The following is a 23214-nucleotide window of genomic DNA, read 5'->3' on the forward strand; positions in this document are numbered from 1 at the left end:
GCAGGATCACTGAACCATTCCCAAGATGGAACAAACTTAGAAATGAAGTTTCAGCATAGTTAAAAACACATAAATAGTACTTCATATAGTTTGCAACGAGGAGAATTTTATATCTAAGTGAATGTGAAGAAGGAATTTAATCACACCTCAACATCTGAACTGAGTCTATTTAGAATCATGGAATGGTTTGGGTTGGCGGGACCTTAAAGCCCATCCCATCCCACCCCCTGCCATGGGCAGGGACACCTCCCACCAGCCCAGGGTGCTCCAAGCCCTGTCCAACCTGGCCTGGGACACTCCCAGGGATGGGGCAGCCACAGCTTCTCTGCCCAACCTGTGCCAGGGCCTGCCCACCCTCCCACCCACCAATTCCTTCCCAGTATCCCACCCATCCCTGCCCTCTGGCAGTGGGAAGCCATTCCCTGTGTCCTGTCCCCCCAGGCCTTGTCCCCAGTCCCTCTCCAGCTCTCCTGGAGCCCCTTCAGGCCCTGCCAGGGGCTCTCAGGTGTCCCTGGAGCCTTCTCTTCTCCAGGTGACCCCCCCAGCTCTCCCAGCCTGGCTCCAGCCCAGAGGGGCTCCAGAATCATGGAATGGTTTGGGTTGCAAAGGACCTCAAAGCCCACCCAGTGCCACCCCTGCCATGGGCAGGGACACCTCCCACCAGCCCAGGCTGCTCCAAGCCCTGTCCAACCTGGCCTGGGACACTCCAAGGGATGGGGCAGCAACAGCTTCTCTGGGAATACACAAAACTTCATTCCAAAATAATGTTAAAATTATTTTTAATACAATAAAAGAAATTATCAAATTCAAAACCACTTTTTTATGTCCTTTTCTATAATACTGGACTGAACTCCAGGATCCCTTCCCAACAGAGAGACTACATCAAAATCATTCCCAGAAACCATTCCCAACCTTACATTGGAGGGATTTATTTTCCCACCCAAGGCCAATGTTTATATTTTCTGGAAGAGCTTCCCCCACACCCTCCTGCCCAATGAGATCAGGCCTGGGAATACCAGGCAGAATTCTGCTATTCCTGTATTTTTTCCAAAGTTACCAAGGAACTGCAAGGAATGTAAACAGGCAGAAAATAAAAATAAGTTTATCTGGAGAAACTTTCTTTCAAAAAAAACCAGATAACTTGCATAATTTTAAGCTCTAGACAAGCTCTGTGGGTAGAGTTAATCTTTTATTAGACCATCTAAAAATACAGTTGAAGAAGTCAGGGAAGATTTAAGACCTTCAAGTCTTCTGAAAGCTGATTTAAGGTTCCACTGGTTGGTTTAACAAAAGGTTCTTTCAACTTACACTTCTTTTCTTACCTGGGCCTTTAGACAATCACAGCTCTGAAAAATAATAGTATTTAATTTGCTATGAGCACTTTTGTTCCCCTTTCATTTTTAGCCAGGTTTTTCATGTTGCAAGCCTTATGCAACCAGGGGAAATTTTCTATGGCAAATAAAAATTATCTTCTGGAAATACCAAAATCCCTCTGGTGTGAAAAGAGAAGCTTTAAAGAAAAACTCCAGCTTGAAGTGAAGAATTAAAATGATGAAAGTAATTAAAGAATTAAAGTCAGGCAAATCCTGCAGCAGGAAATAAACAGCTTCCCTGAGGGATTGAGAGCTGTTTTTAGGAAGGACTCAGCAATTCCCTGGTCCTGGGACCTCTATCCAGGAATAAAAATCCTCCTCCTTGCTCACACTCCAGAAGTTTATCAGCCACTCAAAAGCAGCTTTAGTACAAAGAGTGTCCCTGAGGGCCAATTTTAGCTCTGTCATGAGATTCAGTGTCAACCCCAGCACTCAGCTCAGCCTCAGCTCATTCTGTCACCACTCTCAGAAGCTCAAGTGGCCACCAGAGCAGTGAATCACAGAAAGGATTGGGTTGGAAAAGACCTCTGAGATCATCAAGTCCAACCCTTGGGCCAACTCCAGTCCCTTTACCAGATCATGGCACTCAGTGCCACGGCCAAGCTCAGCTGAAAAACCTCCAGGGATGGGGAATCCACCCCCTCTCTGGGCAGCCCATTCCAATGCCTGAGCACTCTCTCTGCAAAGAAGTTTTTGCTGCTCTCCAACCTAAACCTCCCCTGGCAGAGCTTGAGCCCATCGTGCCCCCTTGTCCTATTGCTGAGTGCCTGGGAGAAGAGACCAACCCCCACCTGGCCACAACTTCCCTTCAGGCACTTCCAGACAGTGCTGAGGTCACCTCTGAGCCTCCTCTTCTCCAGGCTAAACACCCCCAGCTCCCTCAGCCTCTCCCCACAGCACTTGTGCTCCACTCCCTTCTCTAGCCTCGTTGCTCTTCTCTTCTCACTTGGCTTGGAAGAGACCTCTGAGATCATCAAGTCCAACCCTTGATCCAACCCCACTGGGATCACTCTGGCACTCTGTGCCCTGGGCTGGTGATCACAGTGGGGTTGGATCAAGACATGGTGGATTCTCTGTCCCTGGAGGTGTTTCAGAGGACACTCAGTGCCACATCCAGTCCCTTCTCCAGCCTCGTTGCTCTTCTCTGGCCCCGCTCCAGCCCCTCAAGATCTTTCCTGACCTTCATCCCTCAGGAATATCATCCCACAAGGTTAATGGGTGGAAGGAACAAAGAGCAGCAAGTCCATCTCAAACTCAGGTAAACACCAACATGACAGAGATCCTGGATGTGACATCACAAGACCTGGGAATGTTTGTGGGCAGGAGCACAACCCCGATCCCAACACAGTCATCCCTGATTTTCTATCCAGGGAATTCCTGGCATTTTTGCACAGGCTCCAATAAGCCCTGGAGACACTGGAGTGTTGACAGTATTGGCCAAGTATTTCATGAAATCATGGAATGGTTTTGGTTGGAAGGGACCTTCAAGACCATCCATGGGCAGGGACACCTCCCACCAGCCCAGGTTGCTCCAAGCCCTGTCCAACCTGGCCTTGGACATTTCCAGCGATGGAGAATTCACAACCTCTCTGAGCAAACTGTATTTTGGGAGTCAGGGAGAAGCAGAAAGATGAGGAAGAGAAAACTGAGTGAACTTCAGCATCTCCTGGGATTGTCTGTGGGCAGGAGCACAACTCCCGTCCCAACACAGAGTCATTCCTGATTTTCTATCCAGGGAATTCCTGGCACTTTTGCACAGGCTCTAATAAGCCCTGGAGACACTGTATTTCATGGAATCATGGAATGGTTTGGGTTGGAAGGGTCCTTGAAGACACCTCTCACCAGCCCAGGTTGCTCCAAGCCCTGTCCAATCTGCCCTTGGACACTTCCAGGGATGGAGAATTCACAACCTCTCTGAGCAAACTGTATTTTGGGAGCCAGGGAGAAGCAGAAAGATGAGGAAGAGAAAACTGAGTGAACTTCAGCATCTCCCGGTAGACCCCCAGGAGGGACATCAGAGGAACAGAAATCACAGATCCTGAAATAAAATTCTTTTGCTGTAATTTCTTTCTCGTGTACGAAATCAGAGGGAAAATTCAAACCACACTTTGAGTACCTGCAGGATGTCCCAGTGGAACCCTCTGCTCCTCAGCCCAGGCCAGCTTGGGCCTGGCTCTCTTACTGGAGATTCTCTCTTTCTGCTGGAGAGCTGCACTGCCTGGAGGATCAGCATCCCTCAATCCAAGCCTGTGGGTCTGGAATCTTGGAGGAGGAGCAGGAGCATCATTGGACCCTGCAGAGACAGAGCAAAAAATGAGGAGTGAAAAGAGGAGAAGGAAAAACACAGAAATTCCGTAACTAACCAACATCATGATCCCTGGAAGTGTCCAAAGCCAGGTTGGACAGGGCTTGGAGCAATCTGGGCTGGTGGGAGGTGTCCCTGCCCATGGCAGGGGTGGCACTGGATGGTCCTTTCAGCAACTCTCCTATGAGGAAAGGCTGAAGGAATTGGGATTTTTCAGCCTGGAGAAGAGAAGGATTCAAGGCCTTCAATATCTGATGGGCCTATAAAGAAGATGGAGAGGGACTTTGGACAAGGGATGGAGGGACAGGACACAGGGAATGGCTTCCCATTGCCAGAGGGCAGGGATAGGTGGGATATTGGGAAGGAATTGGTGGCTGGGAGGGTGGGCAGGCCCTGGCACAGGTTGGGCAGAGAAGCTGTGGCTGCCCATCCCTGGGAATGTCCCAGGCCAGGTTGGACAGGGCTTGGAGCACCCTGGGCTGGTGGGAGGTGTCCCTGCCCATTGGATGGACTTGAAGGTCCCTTCCAACCCAAGCATTCCATGATTCCCTGATGACCCCCAGTGACTCACAGCAGCAGCAGGGATTGCCTCACATTGTTTTCCATGATCTTTGGAGGCTCTTCCCTGAGAGGCTGATAAGTTTTCCCTGTTGTACCCACAGGTGAGTGAGTGTCAAGAAGCCTCCTTGGAAACAGACACAGGACTTGGAATGCCCAGATTCCTTCCTGCTCACACTAAAATTCCAGCCACTTTCACTGACTGATGGAAACGTCTCTTTTCCAAGCTCAGAATAGCAATGGAGAACAACTGGAAGACCAGAATAGGTCTGTGTATCCTGGAGACAGGAATTCCAGAGCTCTCTAAATAGCACTGTCCAGAGGTTGTGAACTCCCCATCCCTGGGAGTGTCCCAGGCCAGGTTGGACAGGGCTTGGAGCACCCTGGGCTGGTGGGAGGTGTCCCTGCCCATGGCAGGGGTGGCACTGGGTGGTCCTTTCAGCGCCTCTCCTATGAGGAAAGGCTGAAGGAATTGGCATTTTTCAGCCTGGAGAAGAGAAGGATTCAAGGCCTTCAATATCTGAAGGGCCTTTAAGGAAGAGGGAGGTACCTGGGACAAGGGATGGAGGGACAGAACAAGGGGAATGGCTTCAGACTGAAAGAGGGGAAATTTAGGTTGGATATTGGGAAGGAATTGGTGGCTGGGAGGGTGGGCAGGCCCTGGCACAGGTTGGGCAGAGAAGCTGTGGCTGCCCCATCCCTGGGAGTGTCCCAGGCCAGGTTGGACAGGGCTTGGAGCACCCTGGGCTGGTGGGAGGTGTCCCTGCCCATGGCAGGGGTGGGATGAGATGGGGTTGGATACTCTGGAGCCAGGCTGGGAGAGCTGGGGGGGTCACCTGGAGAAGAGAAGGCTCCAGGGACAGCTGAGAGCCCCTGGCAGGGCCTGAAGGTGCTCCAGGAGAGCTGGAGAGGGACTGGGGACAAGGCCTGGAGGGACAGGACACAGGGAATGGCTTCCCATTGCCAGAGGGAAGGGATAGGTGGGATATTGGGAAGGAATTGGTGGCTGGGAGGGTGGGCAAGCCCTGGCACAGGTTGGGCAGAGAAGCTGTGGCTGCCCCATCCCTGGGAGTGTCCAAGGCCAGGTTGGAGCAACCTGGTCTAATAGAAGTTGTCCCTGCCCATGGCAGGGGGTGGCACTGCATGGGATTTAAGGTTCCTTCCAACCCAAATCATTCCATGATTCTGGAGCCTCTCTGGGAGAGAAGAAAAGGCTCCAGGGACACCTGAGAGCCCCTGGCAGGGCCTGAAGGGGCTCCAGGAGAGCTGGAGAGGGACTGGGGACAAGGCCTGGAGGGACAGGACACAGGGAATGGCTTCCCACTGCCAGAGGGCAGGGATGGGTGACAGGACATGGGCTGAAGCTGCACCAGGGGAGGGGCAGGTTGGACATGAGGAAGAATTTCCTCACAGAAAGGGGGGTTGGGCATTGGAAGAGGCTGCCCAGGGAGGTGGTGGAGTCCCATCCCTGGAGGTGTCCAAGGCAAGGCTGGAGGTGGCACTTGGTGCCATGGGCTGGTCTCCAAGGTTGTGTTTGGCCACAGGTTGGACTCGATGATCTTGGAGGTCTTTTTCAAGCCAAATAATCCTGTGAGATGGAAGATTAAAGAGAAATCCTTGGCTGGGAGGGTGGGCAGGCCCTGGCACAGGTTGGGCAGAGAAGCTGTGGCTGCCCCATCCCTGGGAGTGTCCAAGGCCAGGTTGGACAGGGCTTGGAGCACCCTGGGCTGGTGGGAGGTGTCCCTGCCCATGGCAGGGGGTGGCACTGGGTGGGATTTAAAGTCCCTTCCAACCCAAACCATTCCATGACCACATCACTGTCTCACTGTGTCAGAAACCTGGAGTGGCCCCACTGATTCCTCATCCTTGTCACACTCAGTGGATTCACCCCCCTGAGCTCCTCCAGCTCCTCCTGCTCCTGAGCTGAGGTCCCTGAAAAAACAAGCTTCATTTTTCCATCCTCCTGTAAACTTCCCTAGAACCTCACACTGCTTCCTTTGCACGTTGAATTTTTATAGCTGCCATCAGCATTTCTGCAAAACAACAGATTTGCACCACATTTGTTGCTCTCATTTTGGGCATATTTCAACAGACAGATGGGAAAAAAACTCAGGAGCAGAAACACCTGAAGCAGCCCAAGCCAAATTTGTGGCTGGGATGTTGTCCCAACCTTGTCCTTTGCTTTCCAGCTGTCAGGAATTCAGGAGCTGGACATCTCTAAGATTAGTGTTGTCTACAAATAACTTTGGATAATAAAAAGCTCTGATTGCAAACAAGCTGCAAATAAAAGCTGTAATGCCCAAGTGCTCCATTCTTCCCAAGGAATCCAAACTGAACAGCAATTCCCAAGGGAAAATAAAGGATTATGAAGCTGAAACATCGAGCCTGGGGTTTTTTTTTCACTGCCAGAATGGAGCACTAAAATCCCTTCCTTCCATCCAAGGAATGGGAAGCAAAGCCTGCAGGCAGGAATTCTGCACCCCTGGGGTTGTATCCATGGATATATCCATGTGGAAGATCCAAGATAAGGAATTACCTGAGCTCTCCCCACTGGTTTCTGCCTCAGCTGGAGACCTTTGGGCTCCTCCTTTCAGGTAAGGCACATAATACATCCCAGCACTTCCAGAGGGTTTGTAAGGCACCAGGAAAGGTTGAGCTGTGGGGATCAAATGCAGCTATTATTTCATTTAATTATTCCATTAATTGAATTATTGAATCCCCACCCAAAGGGCAAAGGTTGAATCCCCACCCAAAGGGCAAAGGTTGAATCCCCACCCAAAGGGCAAAGGTTGAATCCCCACCCAAAGGTTGACCATCCCTTAGAAAAAACATCTTCCTTCCCCAGGCAATATTCAATTGGTGACAAACTCTGACTTAAAGAAATAACTCCTGGACTCAGACAGGACCCAGCTGATCCAGGTTTAAGGAAATAAATTTAAAGGCCCAAGGATTTGCCTCCCAAGTCAATAAAACCAGTGTGTTGATGTCACAACCCCAGTATGAACCACCACTGAGCAGCATCCCCTTCCTCTGCCCACAGACAGTAAAAACCCTGCACATTTTTCTATTTTATTTATTTTTTTATTGAAAATATTCTATTTCTCACTCTATTCTATTCATTCTATCCCATTATTATTCTAGTTTTTTTATTAAAAATAGTAATGTGAATATTTTCCCCTTATTTTTGTACCATCCTGACTGGAGAGAAAATCATTAATGTGACAATTTCTTGACAAACTCCAAGAGGTGACTCCACTCAAATAATCTACACACAAATCTCAGAGGATTCAATCAGTAAATCACACTTGGACACAACAAATTCAGCTGTAGATAAACCTGCTCTAAATCACAACTTTATCCACACAAATCCCACCCCACAAGACTGAAAAACCCCAAGTTTAAGGTTTGGTTTTTCCCCCATCTGAGCAACTTTAAACACACAAATTATTTCCATAATGTTACTTAGACAAAAAATAGGTATATTTTTGAGGTTTAACACTAATAAATATCTTGAATATAGTCTCTATATAGAAATAAGACAGGAATTTGCTCACCAGGCTGCTTTGGGAAAGGGGAAATCTTGTTCTGGGATGAAGTTGTAACGTTGGGAACTTCAGGTGGTTTCTGGGCAGCACCTTCAGCCTCTTGGGAATGAACACAAATTTCTGCTGAAAAGGTGGTTTTTTGGGGGCTTTCTGTTGTGATCTGAGTGGCAGCATCAGAAGTCCTTTTCCCAGGTTTTCCAGGAATTGTAGAGCTGGGAATACCCTTGGGAATGAATCCCCCTGATCCCCCAGCAGAGACTTGAGGTCTCTCCCTGCTTTGCAGCACCAGCTCTTGTCCAGCTGTGCTGGTCACAGAGCAAAACACCTGGCTGGGACCTGCTGAAGACACTGGGAAAGGTGATCTTTGACCTTCTGGAACAAGCTCAGCAGGTGGGAGTTTAGGAGCAGCTTCTCTTAAATCTTCTGGAGCTTTTAAAGGCGCTGGTTGAGCCTTAATTTGGGGTTTATGTCCCGATTTCATCCCGTTTTCCGCGCTCAGCTCCGAGGGATTAATCCTGGAGGAAAGGGTGATGTGGACACAGGACAGGAACCTCTTGGTTGGTGAAGAGGGAGCTCCAGGAGTAGTGGATAAAACCTCCCCTGAGGGTGGATGGTGAGACATCTCCATCTGCTCCTTCCCGACCTCCTTTGGAATGAGAGGTGGGTCAGAAGGACTTTTTATCTCTTCTCCCAACTTCCTATGACTCTGGAGCAAATCCTTTTGTTCAGCTGGATCTGGACCTTCCAAGCTCTCACAGAACAGGATGTGGCCAGAGCTGCTTTTCTCCTGCTGGGAAGAGCTCAGAGAAGGGGGTTCAATAAATGGATTTATCATCTGACTGTTCCTCCCAGCTCTGACCCTCTGCCTGCCCAACTCACTCACATCTTGGGTCAAAAAATCACATTTTCCTGCACTGTGGGTCTGTCTTTTCCCAGCATGGACACTCCCAGAATCCTGAGCTGACAGAGAGTCTGTGTCCTGATAAACCTCAACTCTGTCTCCATCAGCAGGGCCAGGATGGGACCCATCCTGGTCTGGCCCCTCGAGGAACACGAAGCCAGCCAGGACTGGGCTGGAAGGGCAGGTCCTGGGGCTCTCCCAGGGTTGTCTGTCATGGCTCTGTCCCCCAGTGCTGGCAGAGTCAACCTCCAAAGGCACGATGGTCCCACCAAAGCCACCCCTGGAGAAGCTGCTGCCCAGTTCCTCGGAACCCGGCGGTGACCGCGGGCACTGGCAGGAGGAGGTGACAGAAGGGACTTCCTTTGCCATCCCTTCCACATGCTGCTCCACCCTGGGAGCTGGCACAAGGAATTCTGCTGGTGCACCAGCCCCCACTGCACAGGTGTCCCATTCCAGTGGAGGGAAGAGTTCAGGCAGGGCGTGGAAAGGAGCCCTGTCAGCTCCTGGGTGTTGGGAGCACGTCGGCATCGGAGCAGCATCCCAGGATTTCAGCTGCATGTCCCTCAGGTTGGCACTGTGGGATGCCACAGCTCGGCCTGAGCTGGGCTCTGAGAGCTCCTGAGTCCTGGTGGGCTGGGGGTGTCTGGTGGTTGGGAATCTTGGAGCTTGGAAATGCTCTGTGTCCTGCTCCTGGTTATGGAGATACTCTGGGGAAGCTTCCAAACCACAAAGCCAAAGATCCTGGAAAACAGAGAAGAGCTCATGGAGGTTATGTGGGAAACTTCCCACCCTCAGCAAAATCTGGATGGGAGAACTCAAAGTAAGATGAGAGCTGCCAGTAATTAAGTCAGTCATCATAATGGGATGGACTCACACCATGGGATGGACTCATCTGATAAGGGATTAATTAAAATATATCATCATTTAAGTCCCAAATTAGCTGAGGTGGGTTTGGCTGATGGTTGTAACAAACAGAACCAGAACCCTGGAGTTTGGTGAACCACAAAGTTGTAAGTCTCTTAGAATTACTTCTCCAACATGGAATCATGGAATGGTTTGCGCTGGAAGGGACTTTAAACCCACCCAGTGCCACCCCCTGCCATGGGCAGGGACACCTCCCACCAGCCCAGGGTGCTCCAAGCCCTGTCCAACCTGCCCTGGGACACTCCCAGGGATGGGGCAGCCACAGCTTCTCTGCCCAACCTGTGCCAGGGCCTGCCCACCCTCCCAGCAAGGAATTTCCCTTTAATCCTCCATCTCACAAGATCATTTGGATTAGAAAAGACCTCCAAGATCACCGAGTCCAGCCTGTGACCCAACACCACCTTGTCCCCCAGCCGAGAGTACTGAGTGCCACCTCCAGCCTTTCCTTGGACACCTCCAGGGATGGGACTCCACCACCTCCCTGGGCACCCCCTTCCAATGCCCAACCCCCCTTTCTGTGAGGAAATTCTTCCTCATGTCCAACCTGCCCCTCCCCTGGTGCAGCTTCAGCCCATGTCCTGCCACCCATCCCTACCCTCTGGCAGTGGGAAGCCATTCCCTGTGTCCTGTCCCTCCAGGCCTTGTCCCCAGTCCCTCTCCAGCTCTCCTGGAGCCCCTTCAGGCCCTGCCAGGGGCTCTCAGGTGTCCCTGGAGCCTTCTCTTCTCCAGGTGACCCCCCCAGCTCTCCCAGCCTGGCTCCAGCCCAGAGGGGCTCCAGCCCTGCACCATCTCCGGGGCCTCCTCTGCACTCGCTGCAGCAGCTCCACGGCCTTGGGCTGTTGTTGCCCAGGGCTGGGGCAGCTCTGGGGGGGTTTGGGGGCTCCCCTGAGGGGGCACAGGGGCACAATCCCCCCTGCCCTGCCCTGCTGCCCATGCTGGGGGACCAGCCCAGGGCATAGAGGGGTCTGGGATGGGCATGTGGAGGGAGCAGCAGGGAGGGATGGACAGGACTTTTGCTCCCAAGCCTTTTCTCATCACCAAAGACACTCCCAAGTGCTGACAGTGGATCTTTGCAGCCCCTCAAACTGCCTGGAGGGAGGAGAAGGCAGTTTGGAGAAAAAGAAATGCAAATATCTCCAGATTAAAGACCACTCTACAAACAAGTGGATAAAAACCAACCCTCCTGACACAGAATTCCTGCTGCTCCCAGAGCACAAAGAGAAAAACTGGTAATAAATGTGGTGATCCCAAACCCACAACTGGTGTTGCCCTGGAGCAAATTCAGAGCAGGACTGACCTGAGCAGACCTTTAACTAATCAGAGTCAGTCCCAGCCCTGACACAAAATTCCACACCCTCCTGCACAAATCCATGCCAGAAAGCACAAGGGAATTTCTTAAGGGGCCTCAAGTTCCACCAGGGGAGGTTTAGACTGGATATTAGGAAAAATTCCTTCATGGAAACGGGAAGTGTGGAATCACCACCCCTTGGAAGTGTCCAAAAAAGGTGGGGATGTGGCACTTGAGGACATGGTTTGATGGTGAACATGGTGGTGATGGTTGGATTTGATGATCTTAAAGATCTTTTCCAGCCTTAATGACTCCATGATTTCAAAAAGAGGACAGAATTTTACTAATTTAAGTGTAATTAAAAGCAGTTCCATTGAGGTGCAGAGAGCAAATCTGAGACAAATCTACTGCCATGGGATGGGCCAGATAAGCTTTTTTTTAAAAGAGCAACACAATTTTGGCTTTATTTATATTTTCCAAGAGATTGGAACAACTGTGGAAGCAGCAGAGAGTATTCCAACAATAACACAGGTCCCTGGATGGTTATAGCCTGTCCCAGTTCAGCAGGTGGGACCAGTTTATCCCTGGGTGGGTGTGACCAAAGCTGGGCATTCTCCACCCTCCATTCATTGCCCACCAACTCTTCCCAATGGCCCATTGGCAGCAGCTGCCCAGGGCACAGCTGAGCCCTCAGGCTGGGAGCTGGCTGGGAAAGAAGCCTGCCAGAGGAGCTGGGAGAACTCCCCTCCAGGGAGTCCTTGGCACCTCCACACCCACCTGAGGGCTCAGCTCTGCTCAGGGGCCAGCAACCATTCCAAAATCCCCCCTGACTCCCAGAGTCAGATCCCCCAGTGTGGAACTCCCTGCCCTGGGGGAGGCACTGGGGGCTCCCACCCAAACCTGAGGGGAGAGAATCTTGGGCTTTGAGGACCTCTGGGACCACTGGTTGGATCCAGAGGAGGAGCAGACCCTGGACAGGAGGAGCCCACCACTCTCCCCCAGACTGTGCCATCATCTGCACCAACAGCTTTGTCCCTTCCTTTTCCTTTGGTCTTGGAGGAACCATGTGGGGCTCAGCACAGGGGCCACCAAACCCCCCTGTGTTTGTGCCCCAGGGGTGGGTTACACTGCTGGGGTTGGGGGTTAAACCCAATTTCTCTTTGTGCCACTGCATTTATTGTGATATTGTTATTAAATTGTAACTCTGCCTTATAACCTCTTTTCTGTTGGGTTCATTTCTCCTGCAGGTTCACCTCTAAACCAGCACAATCCTCATCACCTAATTGGAATCTGGCAATAACAACCACTCAAAGACATCTTTGGTGCAAACCACAAATATAAACAAGAGGATTTCCAGCCTTTCCACATCCCAGGTGCCAGTTCCAGCAAGGCCTGGCTCACTATTCCATTTTTTGGTGCCCTTAATTATTTTAAACAAATAAATGAGTTTTATGTGCCTTGCTGAATTTCTTACAGGATGGACAAGAAGGATCTGTGGAAGGATGGAAAGCCATGGAGAAATGCTGTTCCAGCACTGGGATGATCCCAAGACATCCCTTCCCTAAAACCACGTGCCAGTTCAACGGCCTGAAGTAACACAGAGCAACTCCCACTGCTGAAAGGCAGCACAGAAGTTGCTATAAACTCATCTTCCCAAGCCTTTCACATGTTTTATTGTGCTTGTTATGTGTCATCCTTCCAAAAATGAGCTGGGTGGCATATGATCCACAGGAGTGTGCAGAGCAAATTTAGAGCCACAACTCCATGAACTTCCTGCAGAAGTGAGAAAGCACAAGGAGTGGAAAAATACAGCAGAGAGTGGAAGAAAACAGGGGGCAAAGGGGGAGAGGCTCTCAGGAAGGGCAAGAGGGAGCACTTGGCACTCAAAAAATACAGGTGGAGTAACAGAGTGCCCAGTTTAGGAGGGAAATGTTAAGGTTTAATTCTTAGCAACTCAAAAACTTGCCATGGGCAGGGACACATTTCACCAGCCCAGGGAGCCCCAACTTGGCCTTGGACACTCCCAGGGCTGGGGCAGCCACAGCTTCTCTGCCCAACCTGTGCCAGGGCCTGCCCACCCTCCCAGGGAAGGATTTCATGCCTGTATCTCATCCCTCTCAGTCTGAACCCACTGCCCTTTGTCCTGTCACTACAATTCCTGATGATCGATCCCTCTCAGGCTTCCCTGTAGCTGCTTCAGGCACTGGAAGGAGCTCTGAGGTCCCCTCTGAAGTCCCATCTGAGGTTCCCTCCAGGCTAAACAGCCCCAGCTTTCCCAGCCTGTCTCCACAGGGAAGATGCTCCAATGCCTTTATCAACTTTCTGACCTCCTCTGGACTCACTCCAAGAGTTTCACATCCTTCTTATGCTGGGGGCACCAGAAACCATTCCATGAATCCCAGAGTGGTTTGGGTTGCAAAGGACCTTAAAGCCCATCCAGTGCCACCCCTGCCATGGGCAGGGACACCTCCCAACAGCCCAGGGTGCTCCAAGCCCTGTCCAACCTGGCCTTGGACACTCCCAGGGATGGGGCAGCCACAGCTTCTCTGCCCAACCTGTGCCAGGGCCTGCCCACCCTCCCAGCCACCAATTCCTTCCCAATATCCCACCCATCCCTGCCCTCTGGCAGTGGGAAGCCATTCCCTGTGTCCTGTCCCTCCAGACCTTGTCCCCAGTCCCTCTGCAGCTCTCCTGGAGCCCCTTCAGGCCCTGCCAGGGGCTCTCAGGTGTCCCTGGAGCCTTCTCTTCTCCAGGTGACCCCCCCCAGCTCTCCCAGCCTGTTCCCAGGGAACATTCCAGCCTTTGGAGCCACCTGAGGACACATTTGCAGCATTCCATGCACACCTCCCTGTCCCCTCCCTGAAGACTCTGCTGAGCAGAACTCGAGAAATCAACATGAAGCTTCTTCTTCACGCTCTGCCTGTGACAACCAGAGATCCTCAGAGATCCAAAGATGGAACAGCCTTTGCAAGCAAAAGATCACAGAGAAGCCCCTTCCCAGCTGTCCTGCTCTTTCCTCTTTGCTCCACACTCTTCTTGTGGCCAAAAATAAAATATCACAGTGGCCCAGGAGATTCTTTGGGTTGGCACCTCAAAAAACGAGGAGCAGAATCTGAACCTTCCCAAGGAACATCCAGGATAAATCTGCAGCAGAGACACTAAATAGGGATTTTATTCTGCTGGAAGAATTGTCTGTTTGAGTGCTGGGAACAGTTTGTATTTCTCAGTTTAGTAGAAGGAAAATATCTTGTGATAATCTTTGTTCTTTTGAAGTCCATGAGGAGTTTGGCTCCATAAAGTCAACAGGTATTTTACACAAGAGTTTCCACTCAATTTACAGGAGATTATTTTGTTTGGCTGCATTTTTTTTTCAGTGAAATAGTTCTCAACAATCTGTATTTTACACATATTGCTTTGCTTGGAGGGAAAAACACATTTATCTCAGAAAAGGAAAAACTTCCAGTCACACTCACTCTGCAAAGCCAAACCAGTTTTTTTTATCTCAAATTAAAACCACTGCAGAGCAAAAAATCTTTTCGAGATCAAAGCACCAAGTGTTGTGGTTGAACTGAAATAATTTCTTGGAAATTCAGTTTGTAAAACTGTGGGGAGTTTCTTCTTATTCTAAATCAGAATAAAACAGTTCCCAGCTGACACCGAGTCACAGAAAGGTGAAATATTTCACTGCAACAAGTTCATTTTAAGGCCAAAGTTGGAATCAAACAAAATCTAAAAGTTTTTTGGGGGGAAAAAAACCTTCAAGGCCTCCAGGTTTGTATTTGTGGAAGGAAAAGGAGGGAGGGAAAGGGGGGAGGGAGGGAAAGGGGGGAGGGGGGAAAAGGGGGAAGGAGGGAAAAGGGGGAAGGAGGGAAAAGGGGGAAGGAGGGAAAAGGGGGAAGGAGGGAAAAGGGGGAAGGAGGGAAAAGGGGGAAGGAGGGAAAAGGGGGAAGGAGGGAAAAGGGGGAAGGAGGGAAAAGGGGGAAGGAGGGAAAAGGGGGAAGGAGGGAAAAGGGGGAAGGAGGGAAAAGGGGGAAGGAGGGAAAAGGGGGAAGGAGGGAAAAGGGGGAAGGAGGGAAAAGGGGGAAGGAGGGAAAAGGGGGAAGGAGGGAAAAGGGGGAAGGAGGGAAAAGGGGGAAGGAGGGAAAAGGGGGAAGGAGGGAAAAGGGGGAAGGAGGGAAAAGGGGGAAGGAGGGAAAAGGGGGAAGGAGGGAAAAGGGGGAAGGAGGGAAAAGGGGGGAAGGAGGGAAAAGGGGGAAGGAGGGAAAAGGGGGAAGGAGGGAAAAGGGGGAAGGAGGGAAAAGGGGGAAGGAGGGAAAAGGGGGAAGGAGGGAAAAGGGGGGAAGGAGGGAAATGGGGGGAAGGAGGGAAAAGGGGGAAGGAGGGAAAAGGGGGAAGGAGGGAAAAGGGGGGAAGGAGGGAAATGGGGGGAAGGAGGGAAAAGGGGGAAGGAGGGGGGAAAAGGGGGAAGGAGGGGGGAAAAGGGGGAAGGAGGGGGGAAAAGGGGGAAGGAGGGGGGAAAAGGGGGAAGGAGGGGGGAAAAGGGGGGAGGGGGAAAAGGGGGGAGGGGGAAAAAGGGGGAAGGAGGGAAAAGGGGGGAAGGAGGGAAAAGGGGGAAGGAGGGAAAAGGGGGAAGGAGGGAAAAGGGGGAAGGAGGGAAAAGGGGGAAGGAGGGAAAAGGGGGAAGGAGGGAAAAGGGGGAAGGAGGGAAAAGGGGGAAGGAGGGAAAAGGGGGAAGGAGAAAAGGGGGAAGGAAAAACATGAAGTTAAGACATGCTCAGGACTTGTCTGAAACACCATTCCCTGGAAATCCTGACATAAACACACTGGAAAATGCCAAACATGGATGTTTACAGTGAAAATAAAGCCAAAACTCTCCTGCTCAGACCCCCCCAGTCTGGATATCCATGTTAATACAGGAACTAGAAATATTCCAAAGGACACACACAACACATGGCAATTCCAGGGCAAGTTTTCCCAGAAAAATAGAGGTGCCAGAGACTGGGAGCTCCTCTTGCTCTGCCTTAAATCAGCATTAACACCTGGATAACTCCAGCAGACACTCCCCAAACTCTCCTTAAGAACATCCTGGGATTACCATTCCATCATTTTCCTTACCTGAAGGAGTTTGGGTTCTACCAGGACTGAAAAAATCCCTTCCCTCTGTCCGACACCAGGCAGGAAAAATTCCCTCCCTCCTTTCCCTGAGAAATCCTTTGCAAACCAAATAACTCTTGGGAATTACCACAACAAAAACTCTCTTTTTCCAGAGGATATTCCACTGTCCACTGAGCTCCTTCCACGGCAGGAGGAGGAGGAGTTTCCAAGGCACAATGAGCATAAATATTTTGGGAAAAATGTTCCTCGAGCCAACTAAGAATCAGCAGCTGTGAGAACTTTCTCCCACCTCGTGTGTCCTCCAGACCTTCCTGTTTCACCTCCCAAACAGCTCCTCCCTCAAGATTCCAACTCCTATTTGGGGAAAACCAATAAAAGATCCCCAGAAGAGCATGTGAAGAAGCATTTTCCCCCTCCCTGGGCTGGTTGTACCTTGGTTGGTGCAGATCTCCTGGCCCTCAGCAGCAGCTCTGCCTTTATCTCCGCCATCCTTTGCTGGGCCTCCTCATCCCACTCTGGCAGAGATTCCTGGGATTGGCTGGCCAGTCTCAGCTTCACCCAGGCTGTCAAAGAACAGAAACCAGGAGATTTCTTGGCCATTTCTTGCAATGAGAAGAGTTTTAGAACTTAAAATCCAAGCTGTGCATTTCTAGTTACCAAAACCGAGGGAACAAAGTCACTGTGGAATTCCAGAGCTCATGGAATGACCAGGAATACATGGAAAATGGGATTTTTGAGCATTTCTTTGGAGAGATGGATCCAGGACCCTTTGCCTGGTCCTGCCATCCCTGTGGGTTCAGTCACAAACTTCACTCACACAATCCCTTCCCAACCTCCTGACCTCGTAACTACATGGACAAAATCCCAATGTCAGGAAAAAGGTGGTTTTCAAACTGGAATGTCCCAATTCCATCCCACAGTACATCAAATTACTAAAAAATATCCATCCTTTAAGCTCTGTCCCACTAAAGTTTATGATTATAATATGACTATAATATGATATAATCACTTTTATAGTCAGGGGGACACACTGAGCTCCTCCTACACCCACATCCCATCACCTCAAAGCAATCCCTTCAACACAAACCTGGACAAAGGGTTTGCCCATTTATAGAATCCTAGAATGGATTGGGTTGGAAAAGACCTCCCAGATCATCATGTCCAACCCTTGGTCCAACTCCAGTCCCTTTACCAGGTCATGGCACTCAGTGCCACGGCCAAGCTCAGCTGGAAAACCTCCAGGGATGGGGAATCCACCCCCTCTCTGGGCAGCCCATTCCAATCCCTGAGCACTCTCTCTGCAAAGAAGTTTTTGCTGCTCTCCAACTTCAATTTCCCCTGGCAGAGCTTGAGCCCATCGTGCCCCCTTGTCCTATTGCTGAGTGCCTGGGAGAAGAGACCAACCCCCACCTGGCCACAACTTCCCTTCAGGCACTTCCAGACAGTGCTGAGGTCACCTCTGAGCCTCCTCTTCTCCAGGCTAAACACCCCCAGCTCCCTCAGCCTCTCCCCACAGCACTTGGGCTCCACTCCCTTCTCCAGCCTCGTTGCTCTTCTCTTCTCACTTGGGTTGGAAGAGACCTCTGAGATCATCAAGTCCAACCCTTGATCCAACCCCACTGGGATCACTCTGGCACTCTGTGCCCTGGGCTGGTGATCCCAGTGGGGTTGGATCAAGACATGGTGGATTCTCTGTCCCTGGAGGTGTTTCAGAGGACACTCAGTGCCACATCCAGTCCCTTCTCCAGCCTCGTTGCTCTTCTCTGGCCCCGCTCCAGCCCCTCAAGATCTTTCCTGACCTGAGGGACCCAGAACTGAACACAACACTCAAGGTGTGGCCTCCCCAAGGCAGAGTCCAGGGGAAGGATCATTTTTCCTCACCTCTTATTTTCCTCTCCTGCTCTTCTGCATTCCTCAGGATCTGGGCTGTGTCCATGATCCCGGGGGATCCGCTCCTCAGGAGGCTCCTGACTCGGGCGGCCAAGGAGTCGCCGCTGCTGCTGCTGCCGCTCTCCCCCATCCCTGCTCCCGTGCTCCTGGATGCAGCAGCTCCCCATGGGATGCTCTGGAAGCCTCCTGTGCCACGGGTGCCACCCTTTGGATGCTCTGATGGAGGAGGATTCTTCTGCAGAAGGTTTCTGACATGGGCAGCCAGGGAATCTGCACTACTGCTGCCATCACTGCCTCGGGCGCCTCCTGCTCTGATTCCAGCTCCTGCAGACTGGGACAGGCCCTGGAAGCCTCCTGGGATCTCAGTGATGCTTCCCAAGGTCTCTGGGCACGGAGGGTTGCCCAGCTCTGGGGTTGTCCCAGCGCTGTCCTCACTGCCTGCCCTGCTCTGGGCAGTGCCCACCACACCAGGTGGGTTCCTGTCCATGGTGACGCTGCTACAACCCTCCGGCTCCGACCTCCCCACGGATTTTCCTGCCTTGAACTCTTGGGATGTTTCCTTCCCCCCCTTCACCATGGCACAGGTTGGCATTACAAAGGTTTGCCCATCTGAAGTGGCACGTGCCAGGGTTTGTTCCCAAGCCCTCCTTCCGCAGGCTTGGCCGGGTGGCAGCCTCATCCCAGGACAGTCTCCGCTGAGCCGGAGGGATGTTATCCCTCACTTCCCTTGAATCTTTGGGATCATCCTCCTGCCTAAGCAGCACCGGGGGACACTCCCCAGTTTCTGCACAAGAGGCTGTGGAAAAGGCAGGATGGCACCACCTGGCACCCAAATGCTCTGCCTGTGCCAGGAGCTCCCGGATGTCCCTCAGGACACCCAATCGACACACAGAACGAGTTCGCTGCCCCTTCTCTCTCCTCCTTCCCACATCTGAGGCTTGGAATCCTCTGCCACCTTCCATTCCATCTTTAACTCCAGGCAGGACACCAGCTGACCATCCCTGCAGGCTCCCACCCAAACTTCTGCTCTCATCTTCAGCAGGGTCCTGAACATCTCTGGCAGCGGAGAGGGCACGATCCGTGTCGGAGGAGCAGTCGGGGAGCCCCTGCTTGGGGACAGGGGGACACTCTGGATCCCACTGGCTTGCTGGGTCGTCTCCAGAACATCTGGAGAAGGTGAGAGAGACCTCCTGGGGTGACACATCAGAGCCAACCTCTGACTCCGGGGGAATGGAAATGCTGAGGGTGGAAGTGTCGGACTGGAGACTCGTTGGCATCACCCGGAATGTTGGCAGCAACTTCCCTGCAAAGACACGGCAGGTTTGGCATTTGGGGGTTGCTGGGAAATGAGCAGCAGAAATGGCTGAGAACATGAATATTAATAATAAACATCATAATATTTATCATAATTAAATATTATAACATTTATAATATTTATTAAAACTAAATATTTTTAGTTTTATTTATATTTATAATTTTATTATAAATAAATATTAAAATATATAATATTTAAGATAATTAAATATTATAACATTTATAATAATTATAACTAAATAAAATATATAATATTTATCATAATTGAATACAATAATATTTCTGTTTATTATAAATAAATATTATGATATAGAACATCTATCATAATTGAATATAATATTCATAATATTTATTATAAACAAATATTATTATACATAATATTTACCATAATTGAATATAATATTTATAATATTTATTAAAACTAAATATTATAATATATAATATTCATCATAATTAAAAGTTATAACATTTATAATATTTATTATAACTAAAGATTGTAATATATAATATTCATCATAATTAAATATTATAGCATTTATAATATTTATTATAACTAAATATTATAATATATAATATTTATCATAATTTAATATAATATTTATATTTATTATAACTTATAATATACAATATTTATCATAATAATTAATTAATTATAAACAAATATTATGATACCTACTATTTATCAAAATTAAATATTATAATATATAAAATTTATCATAATTAAATATAACATTTATAATACTTATTATAAATAAATATTATAATATATAGTATATGCTTATTATAAATAAATATTATAATATATAGTATATGTCATAATTGAATACAATAATATTTACATTTATTATAACTAAATATTACAATATATAATATTTCTCATAATTAGATATATTTATTATATTTATTATAAATATTTATTATGAATAAATATTTATTATAAATAAATACTATAATACATAGTATTTATCATAATTAAACATTATAATATTTAAAATATTTGTTAGAAATAATATAATATTTGTTATAAATAAATAATATAATACATAATATTTCTCATAATTAAATATTATAATATTCACAATGTTTATTATAAATATTATATTTATACTATTTATCATAATTATACCATTTATAAGATGTATTATAAACAAAAATGATATTAATACTATTTATAATAATTAAATATTATAATATTTATAATACATATTATGATAAATATAATACTTATAATATTTATATTTAGTATGTATATTATAATAAATATTGCAATAAATATTATAGTAAAAATACATAAAATAAAGTATATGTAGAATAGATATAAACCAGAAGAAATGTAAAAAGTATCAAAAATGTCCCATAATATCAGAATAAATGTACATTAAAATACATTTATTTTAAATGTTTATTAAAATTTATATTAAAATGCATATTAAAGTGTATGTAAAATGTATATAAGTCTGAAGACATTAAAAGAAATAATTCTCAAAAATGTCCTATAACTATTAAAATAAATAAATATTATAATAAATATTATAACAAAAATATATAAAATAAAGTATATGTAAAGCAGATACACACCAGAAGAAATGTAAAAAATAAATATAAAAAAGTCCTATAATATCAGAATAAACTGGACAAAAAACGCATAAACAAACGCACAAACGCACAAACGCACAAACACACAAAAACGCACAAAAATGCACAAAACCCGCACAAACGCAGAAAAACATCAAACGCACAAACGCACAAACGCACAAACAAACGCACAAAACCACAAACGCACAAAACCCGCACAAACGCAGAAAAACATCAAACGCACAAACGCAGAAAAACATCAAACGCACACACGCACAAACGCACAAACAAACGCACAAACGCACAAAACCTGCACAAACGCACAAACGCACAAACGCACAAACGCACAAACACCGCACAAACACCGCACAAAACCCGCACAAAACCCGCACAAACGCACAAACGCACACACAAATCCAAAACCCTCAAACGCACAAACACACAAAAATCGCATAAAACCGCACAAATGCAAAAACGCACAAAATCCGCACAAAAAAAACCACAAAAAACCCACAAAAAACAAACCACACAAATAACCCCACAAAAACCCACACAAAACACACAAAACACGCACACAAAAACACACACAAAGAAACACACAAAAAACCACAAAAAAACCCGCACAAAACCACACAAAACGCGCGCACAAAACACGCACACAAAAACGCACACAAAGAAACACATGAAAAACCACAAAAAAACCTGCACAAAACCACACAAAACGCACGCGCAAAACGCGCACAAAAACGCGCACAAAAACGCGCACAAAAACGCGCACAAAGAAACACACAAAAAACCCACCAAAAAACCACGCACAAAAAAAGCACGCACAAAAAAAGCACGCACAAAAAAACCACGCACAAAAAAACCACGCACAAAAAAAACACGCACAAAAAAACACGCACACAAAAACACGCACACAAAAACACGCACACAAAAACACGCACACAAAAACACGCACACAAAAACACGCACACAAAAACACGCACACAAAAAACCACACACAAAAAACCACACACAAAAAACCACACACAAAAAACCACACACAAAAAACCACACACAAAAAACCACACACAAAAAACACACCAAAAAAACCCCACAAAAAATCACACCAAAAAATCACACCAAAAAAACACACCAAAAAAAACCCACACAAAAAACCCACACAAAAAACCCACACAAAAAACCCACACAAAAAACACACACAAAAAACACACACAAAAAACACACACAAAAAAACCACACAAAAAACACACACAAAAAACACACACAAAAAACCCACACAAAAAACCCACACAAAAAACCCACACAAAAAACCCACACAAAAACCACACACAAAAACCACACACAAAAAACACACACAAAAAACACACACAAAAAACACACACAAAAAACACACACAAAAAACCACACACAAAAAACCACACACAAAAAACACACACACAAAACCTCACACAAAAAACCACACACAAAAACACACACCCAAAAACACACACCCAAAAACACACACCCAAAAACACACACCCAAAAACACACACCCAAAAACACACACCCAAAAACACCCACCCAAAAACACCCACCCAAAAACACCCACCCAAAAACACCCACCCAAAAACACCCACCCAAAAACACCCACCCAAAAACACCCACCCAAAAACACACACCCAAAAACACCCACCCAAAAACACCCACCCAAAAACACACACCCAAAAACACACACCCAAAAACACACACCCAAAAACACACACCCAAAAACACACACCCAAAAACACACACCCAAAAACACACACCCAAAAACACACACCCAAAAACACACACCCAAAAACACACACCCAAAAACACACACACAAAACACACACAAAAAACACACACACAAAAACACACACAAAAAACACACACACAAAAAACACACACACAAAAACACACACACAAAAACACACACAAAAAACACACACAAAAAACACACACACAAAAACACACACAAAAAAACCACACACAAAAAAACACACACAAAAAAACCACACACAAAAAAACCACACAAAATCCCCCCACAAAAAAATACGAAAAACAGACAAAAAAAACCACACAAAAAAACCCACCAAAAAAACCCACACAAAAAACACACACACAAACCACACAAACAAAAAAAAGAAAAAAACCACACAAAACACATAAAAAAACCACACACAAATCACACTTGACCCCACTAGACCAAGAGCAACTTCCCAGTTCTGTGAATCCCAAGGCTATTCCAGCACTAAGTCCCCCTTCCCGTACCTTGTGCCTTTGGAGGGATCCTGGTCAGAGTGTCCTCAGGGCCCTTCAGTGTCCTCAGCTCTGAAGGGGAAAATTCAACTTCCCTGATGGGTCCTCGGGGTACAAAAGGTGCCAAAATAGTGCCAGGGGACTGGTCAATGCCAAGGTTC

At 47.7% G+C, this 23214-nt stretch overlaps 1 protein-coding gene across 4 annotated transcripts in view; it reads right to left on the reverse strand.

The window, feature by feature from the left end:
• The window catches only part of ALMS1 (ALMS1 centrosome and basal body associated protein), a 55842-nt gene extending 32628 nt beyond the window's left edge, over positions 1 to 23214 (reverse strand). For 3 of the 4 annotated variants that reach the window (XM_071557087.1, XM_071557086.1, XM_071557084.1), the window contains exons 1-6: positions 23066 to 23214; positions 17891 to 19202; positions 16442 to 16572; positions 7791 to 9423; positions 6773 to 6892; positions 3490 to 3666 (exon numbers count right to left, since the gene is read on the reverse strand). In XM_071557087.1, the coding sequence (XP_071413188.1) occupies positions 3490 to 3666; positions 6773 to 6892; positions 7791 to 9423; positions 16442 to 16572; positions 17891 to 18578 (2749 nt within the window). In that variant the 5' untranslated portion in view covers positions 18579 to 19202; positions 23066 to 23214. Of the gene's footprint in view, positions 1 to 3489; positions 3667 to 6772; positions 6893 to 7790; positions 9424 to 16441; positions 16573 to 17890; positions 19239 to 23065 lie in introns of all 4 variants that reach the window. The other variant, XM_071557085.1, reaches the window with a different exon arrangement.

The sequence above is a fragment of the Pithys albifrons genome, chromosome 5, assembly GCF_047495875.1.
Source record: "Pithys albifrons albifrons isolate INPA30051 chromosome 5, PitAlb_v1, whole genome shotgun sequence".
Taxonomy (NCBI): domain Eukaryota; kingdom Metazoa; phylum Chordata; class Aves; order Passeriformes; family Thamnophilidae; genus Pithys; species Pithys albifrons.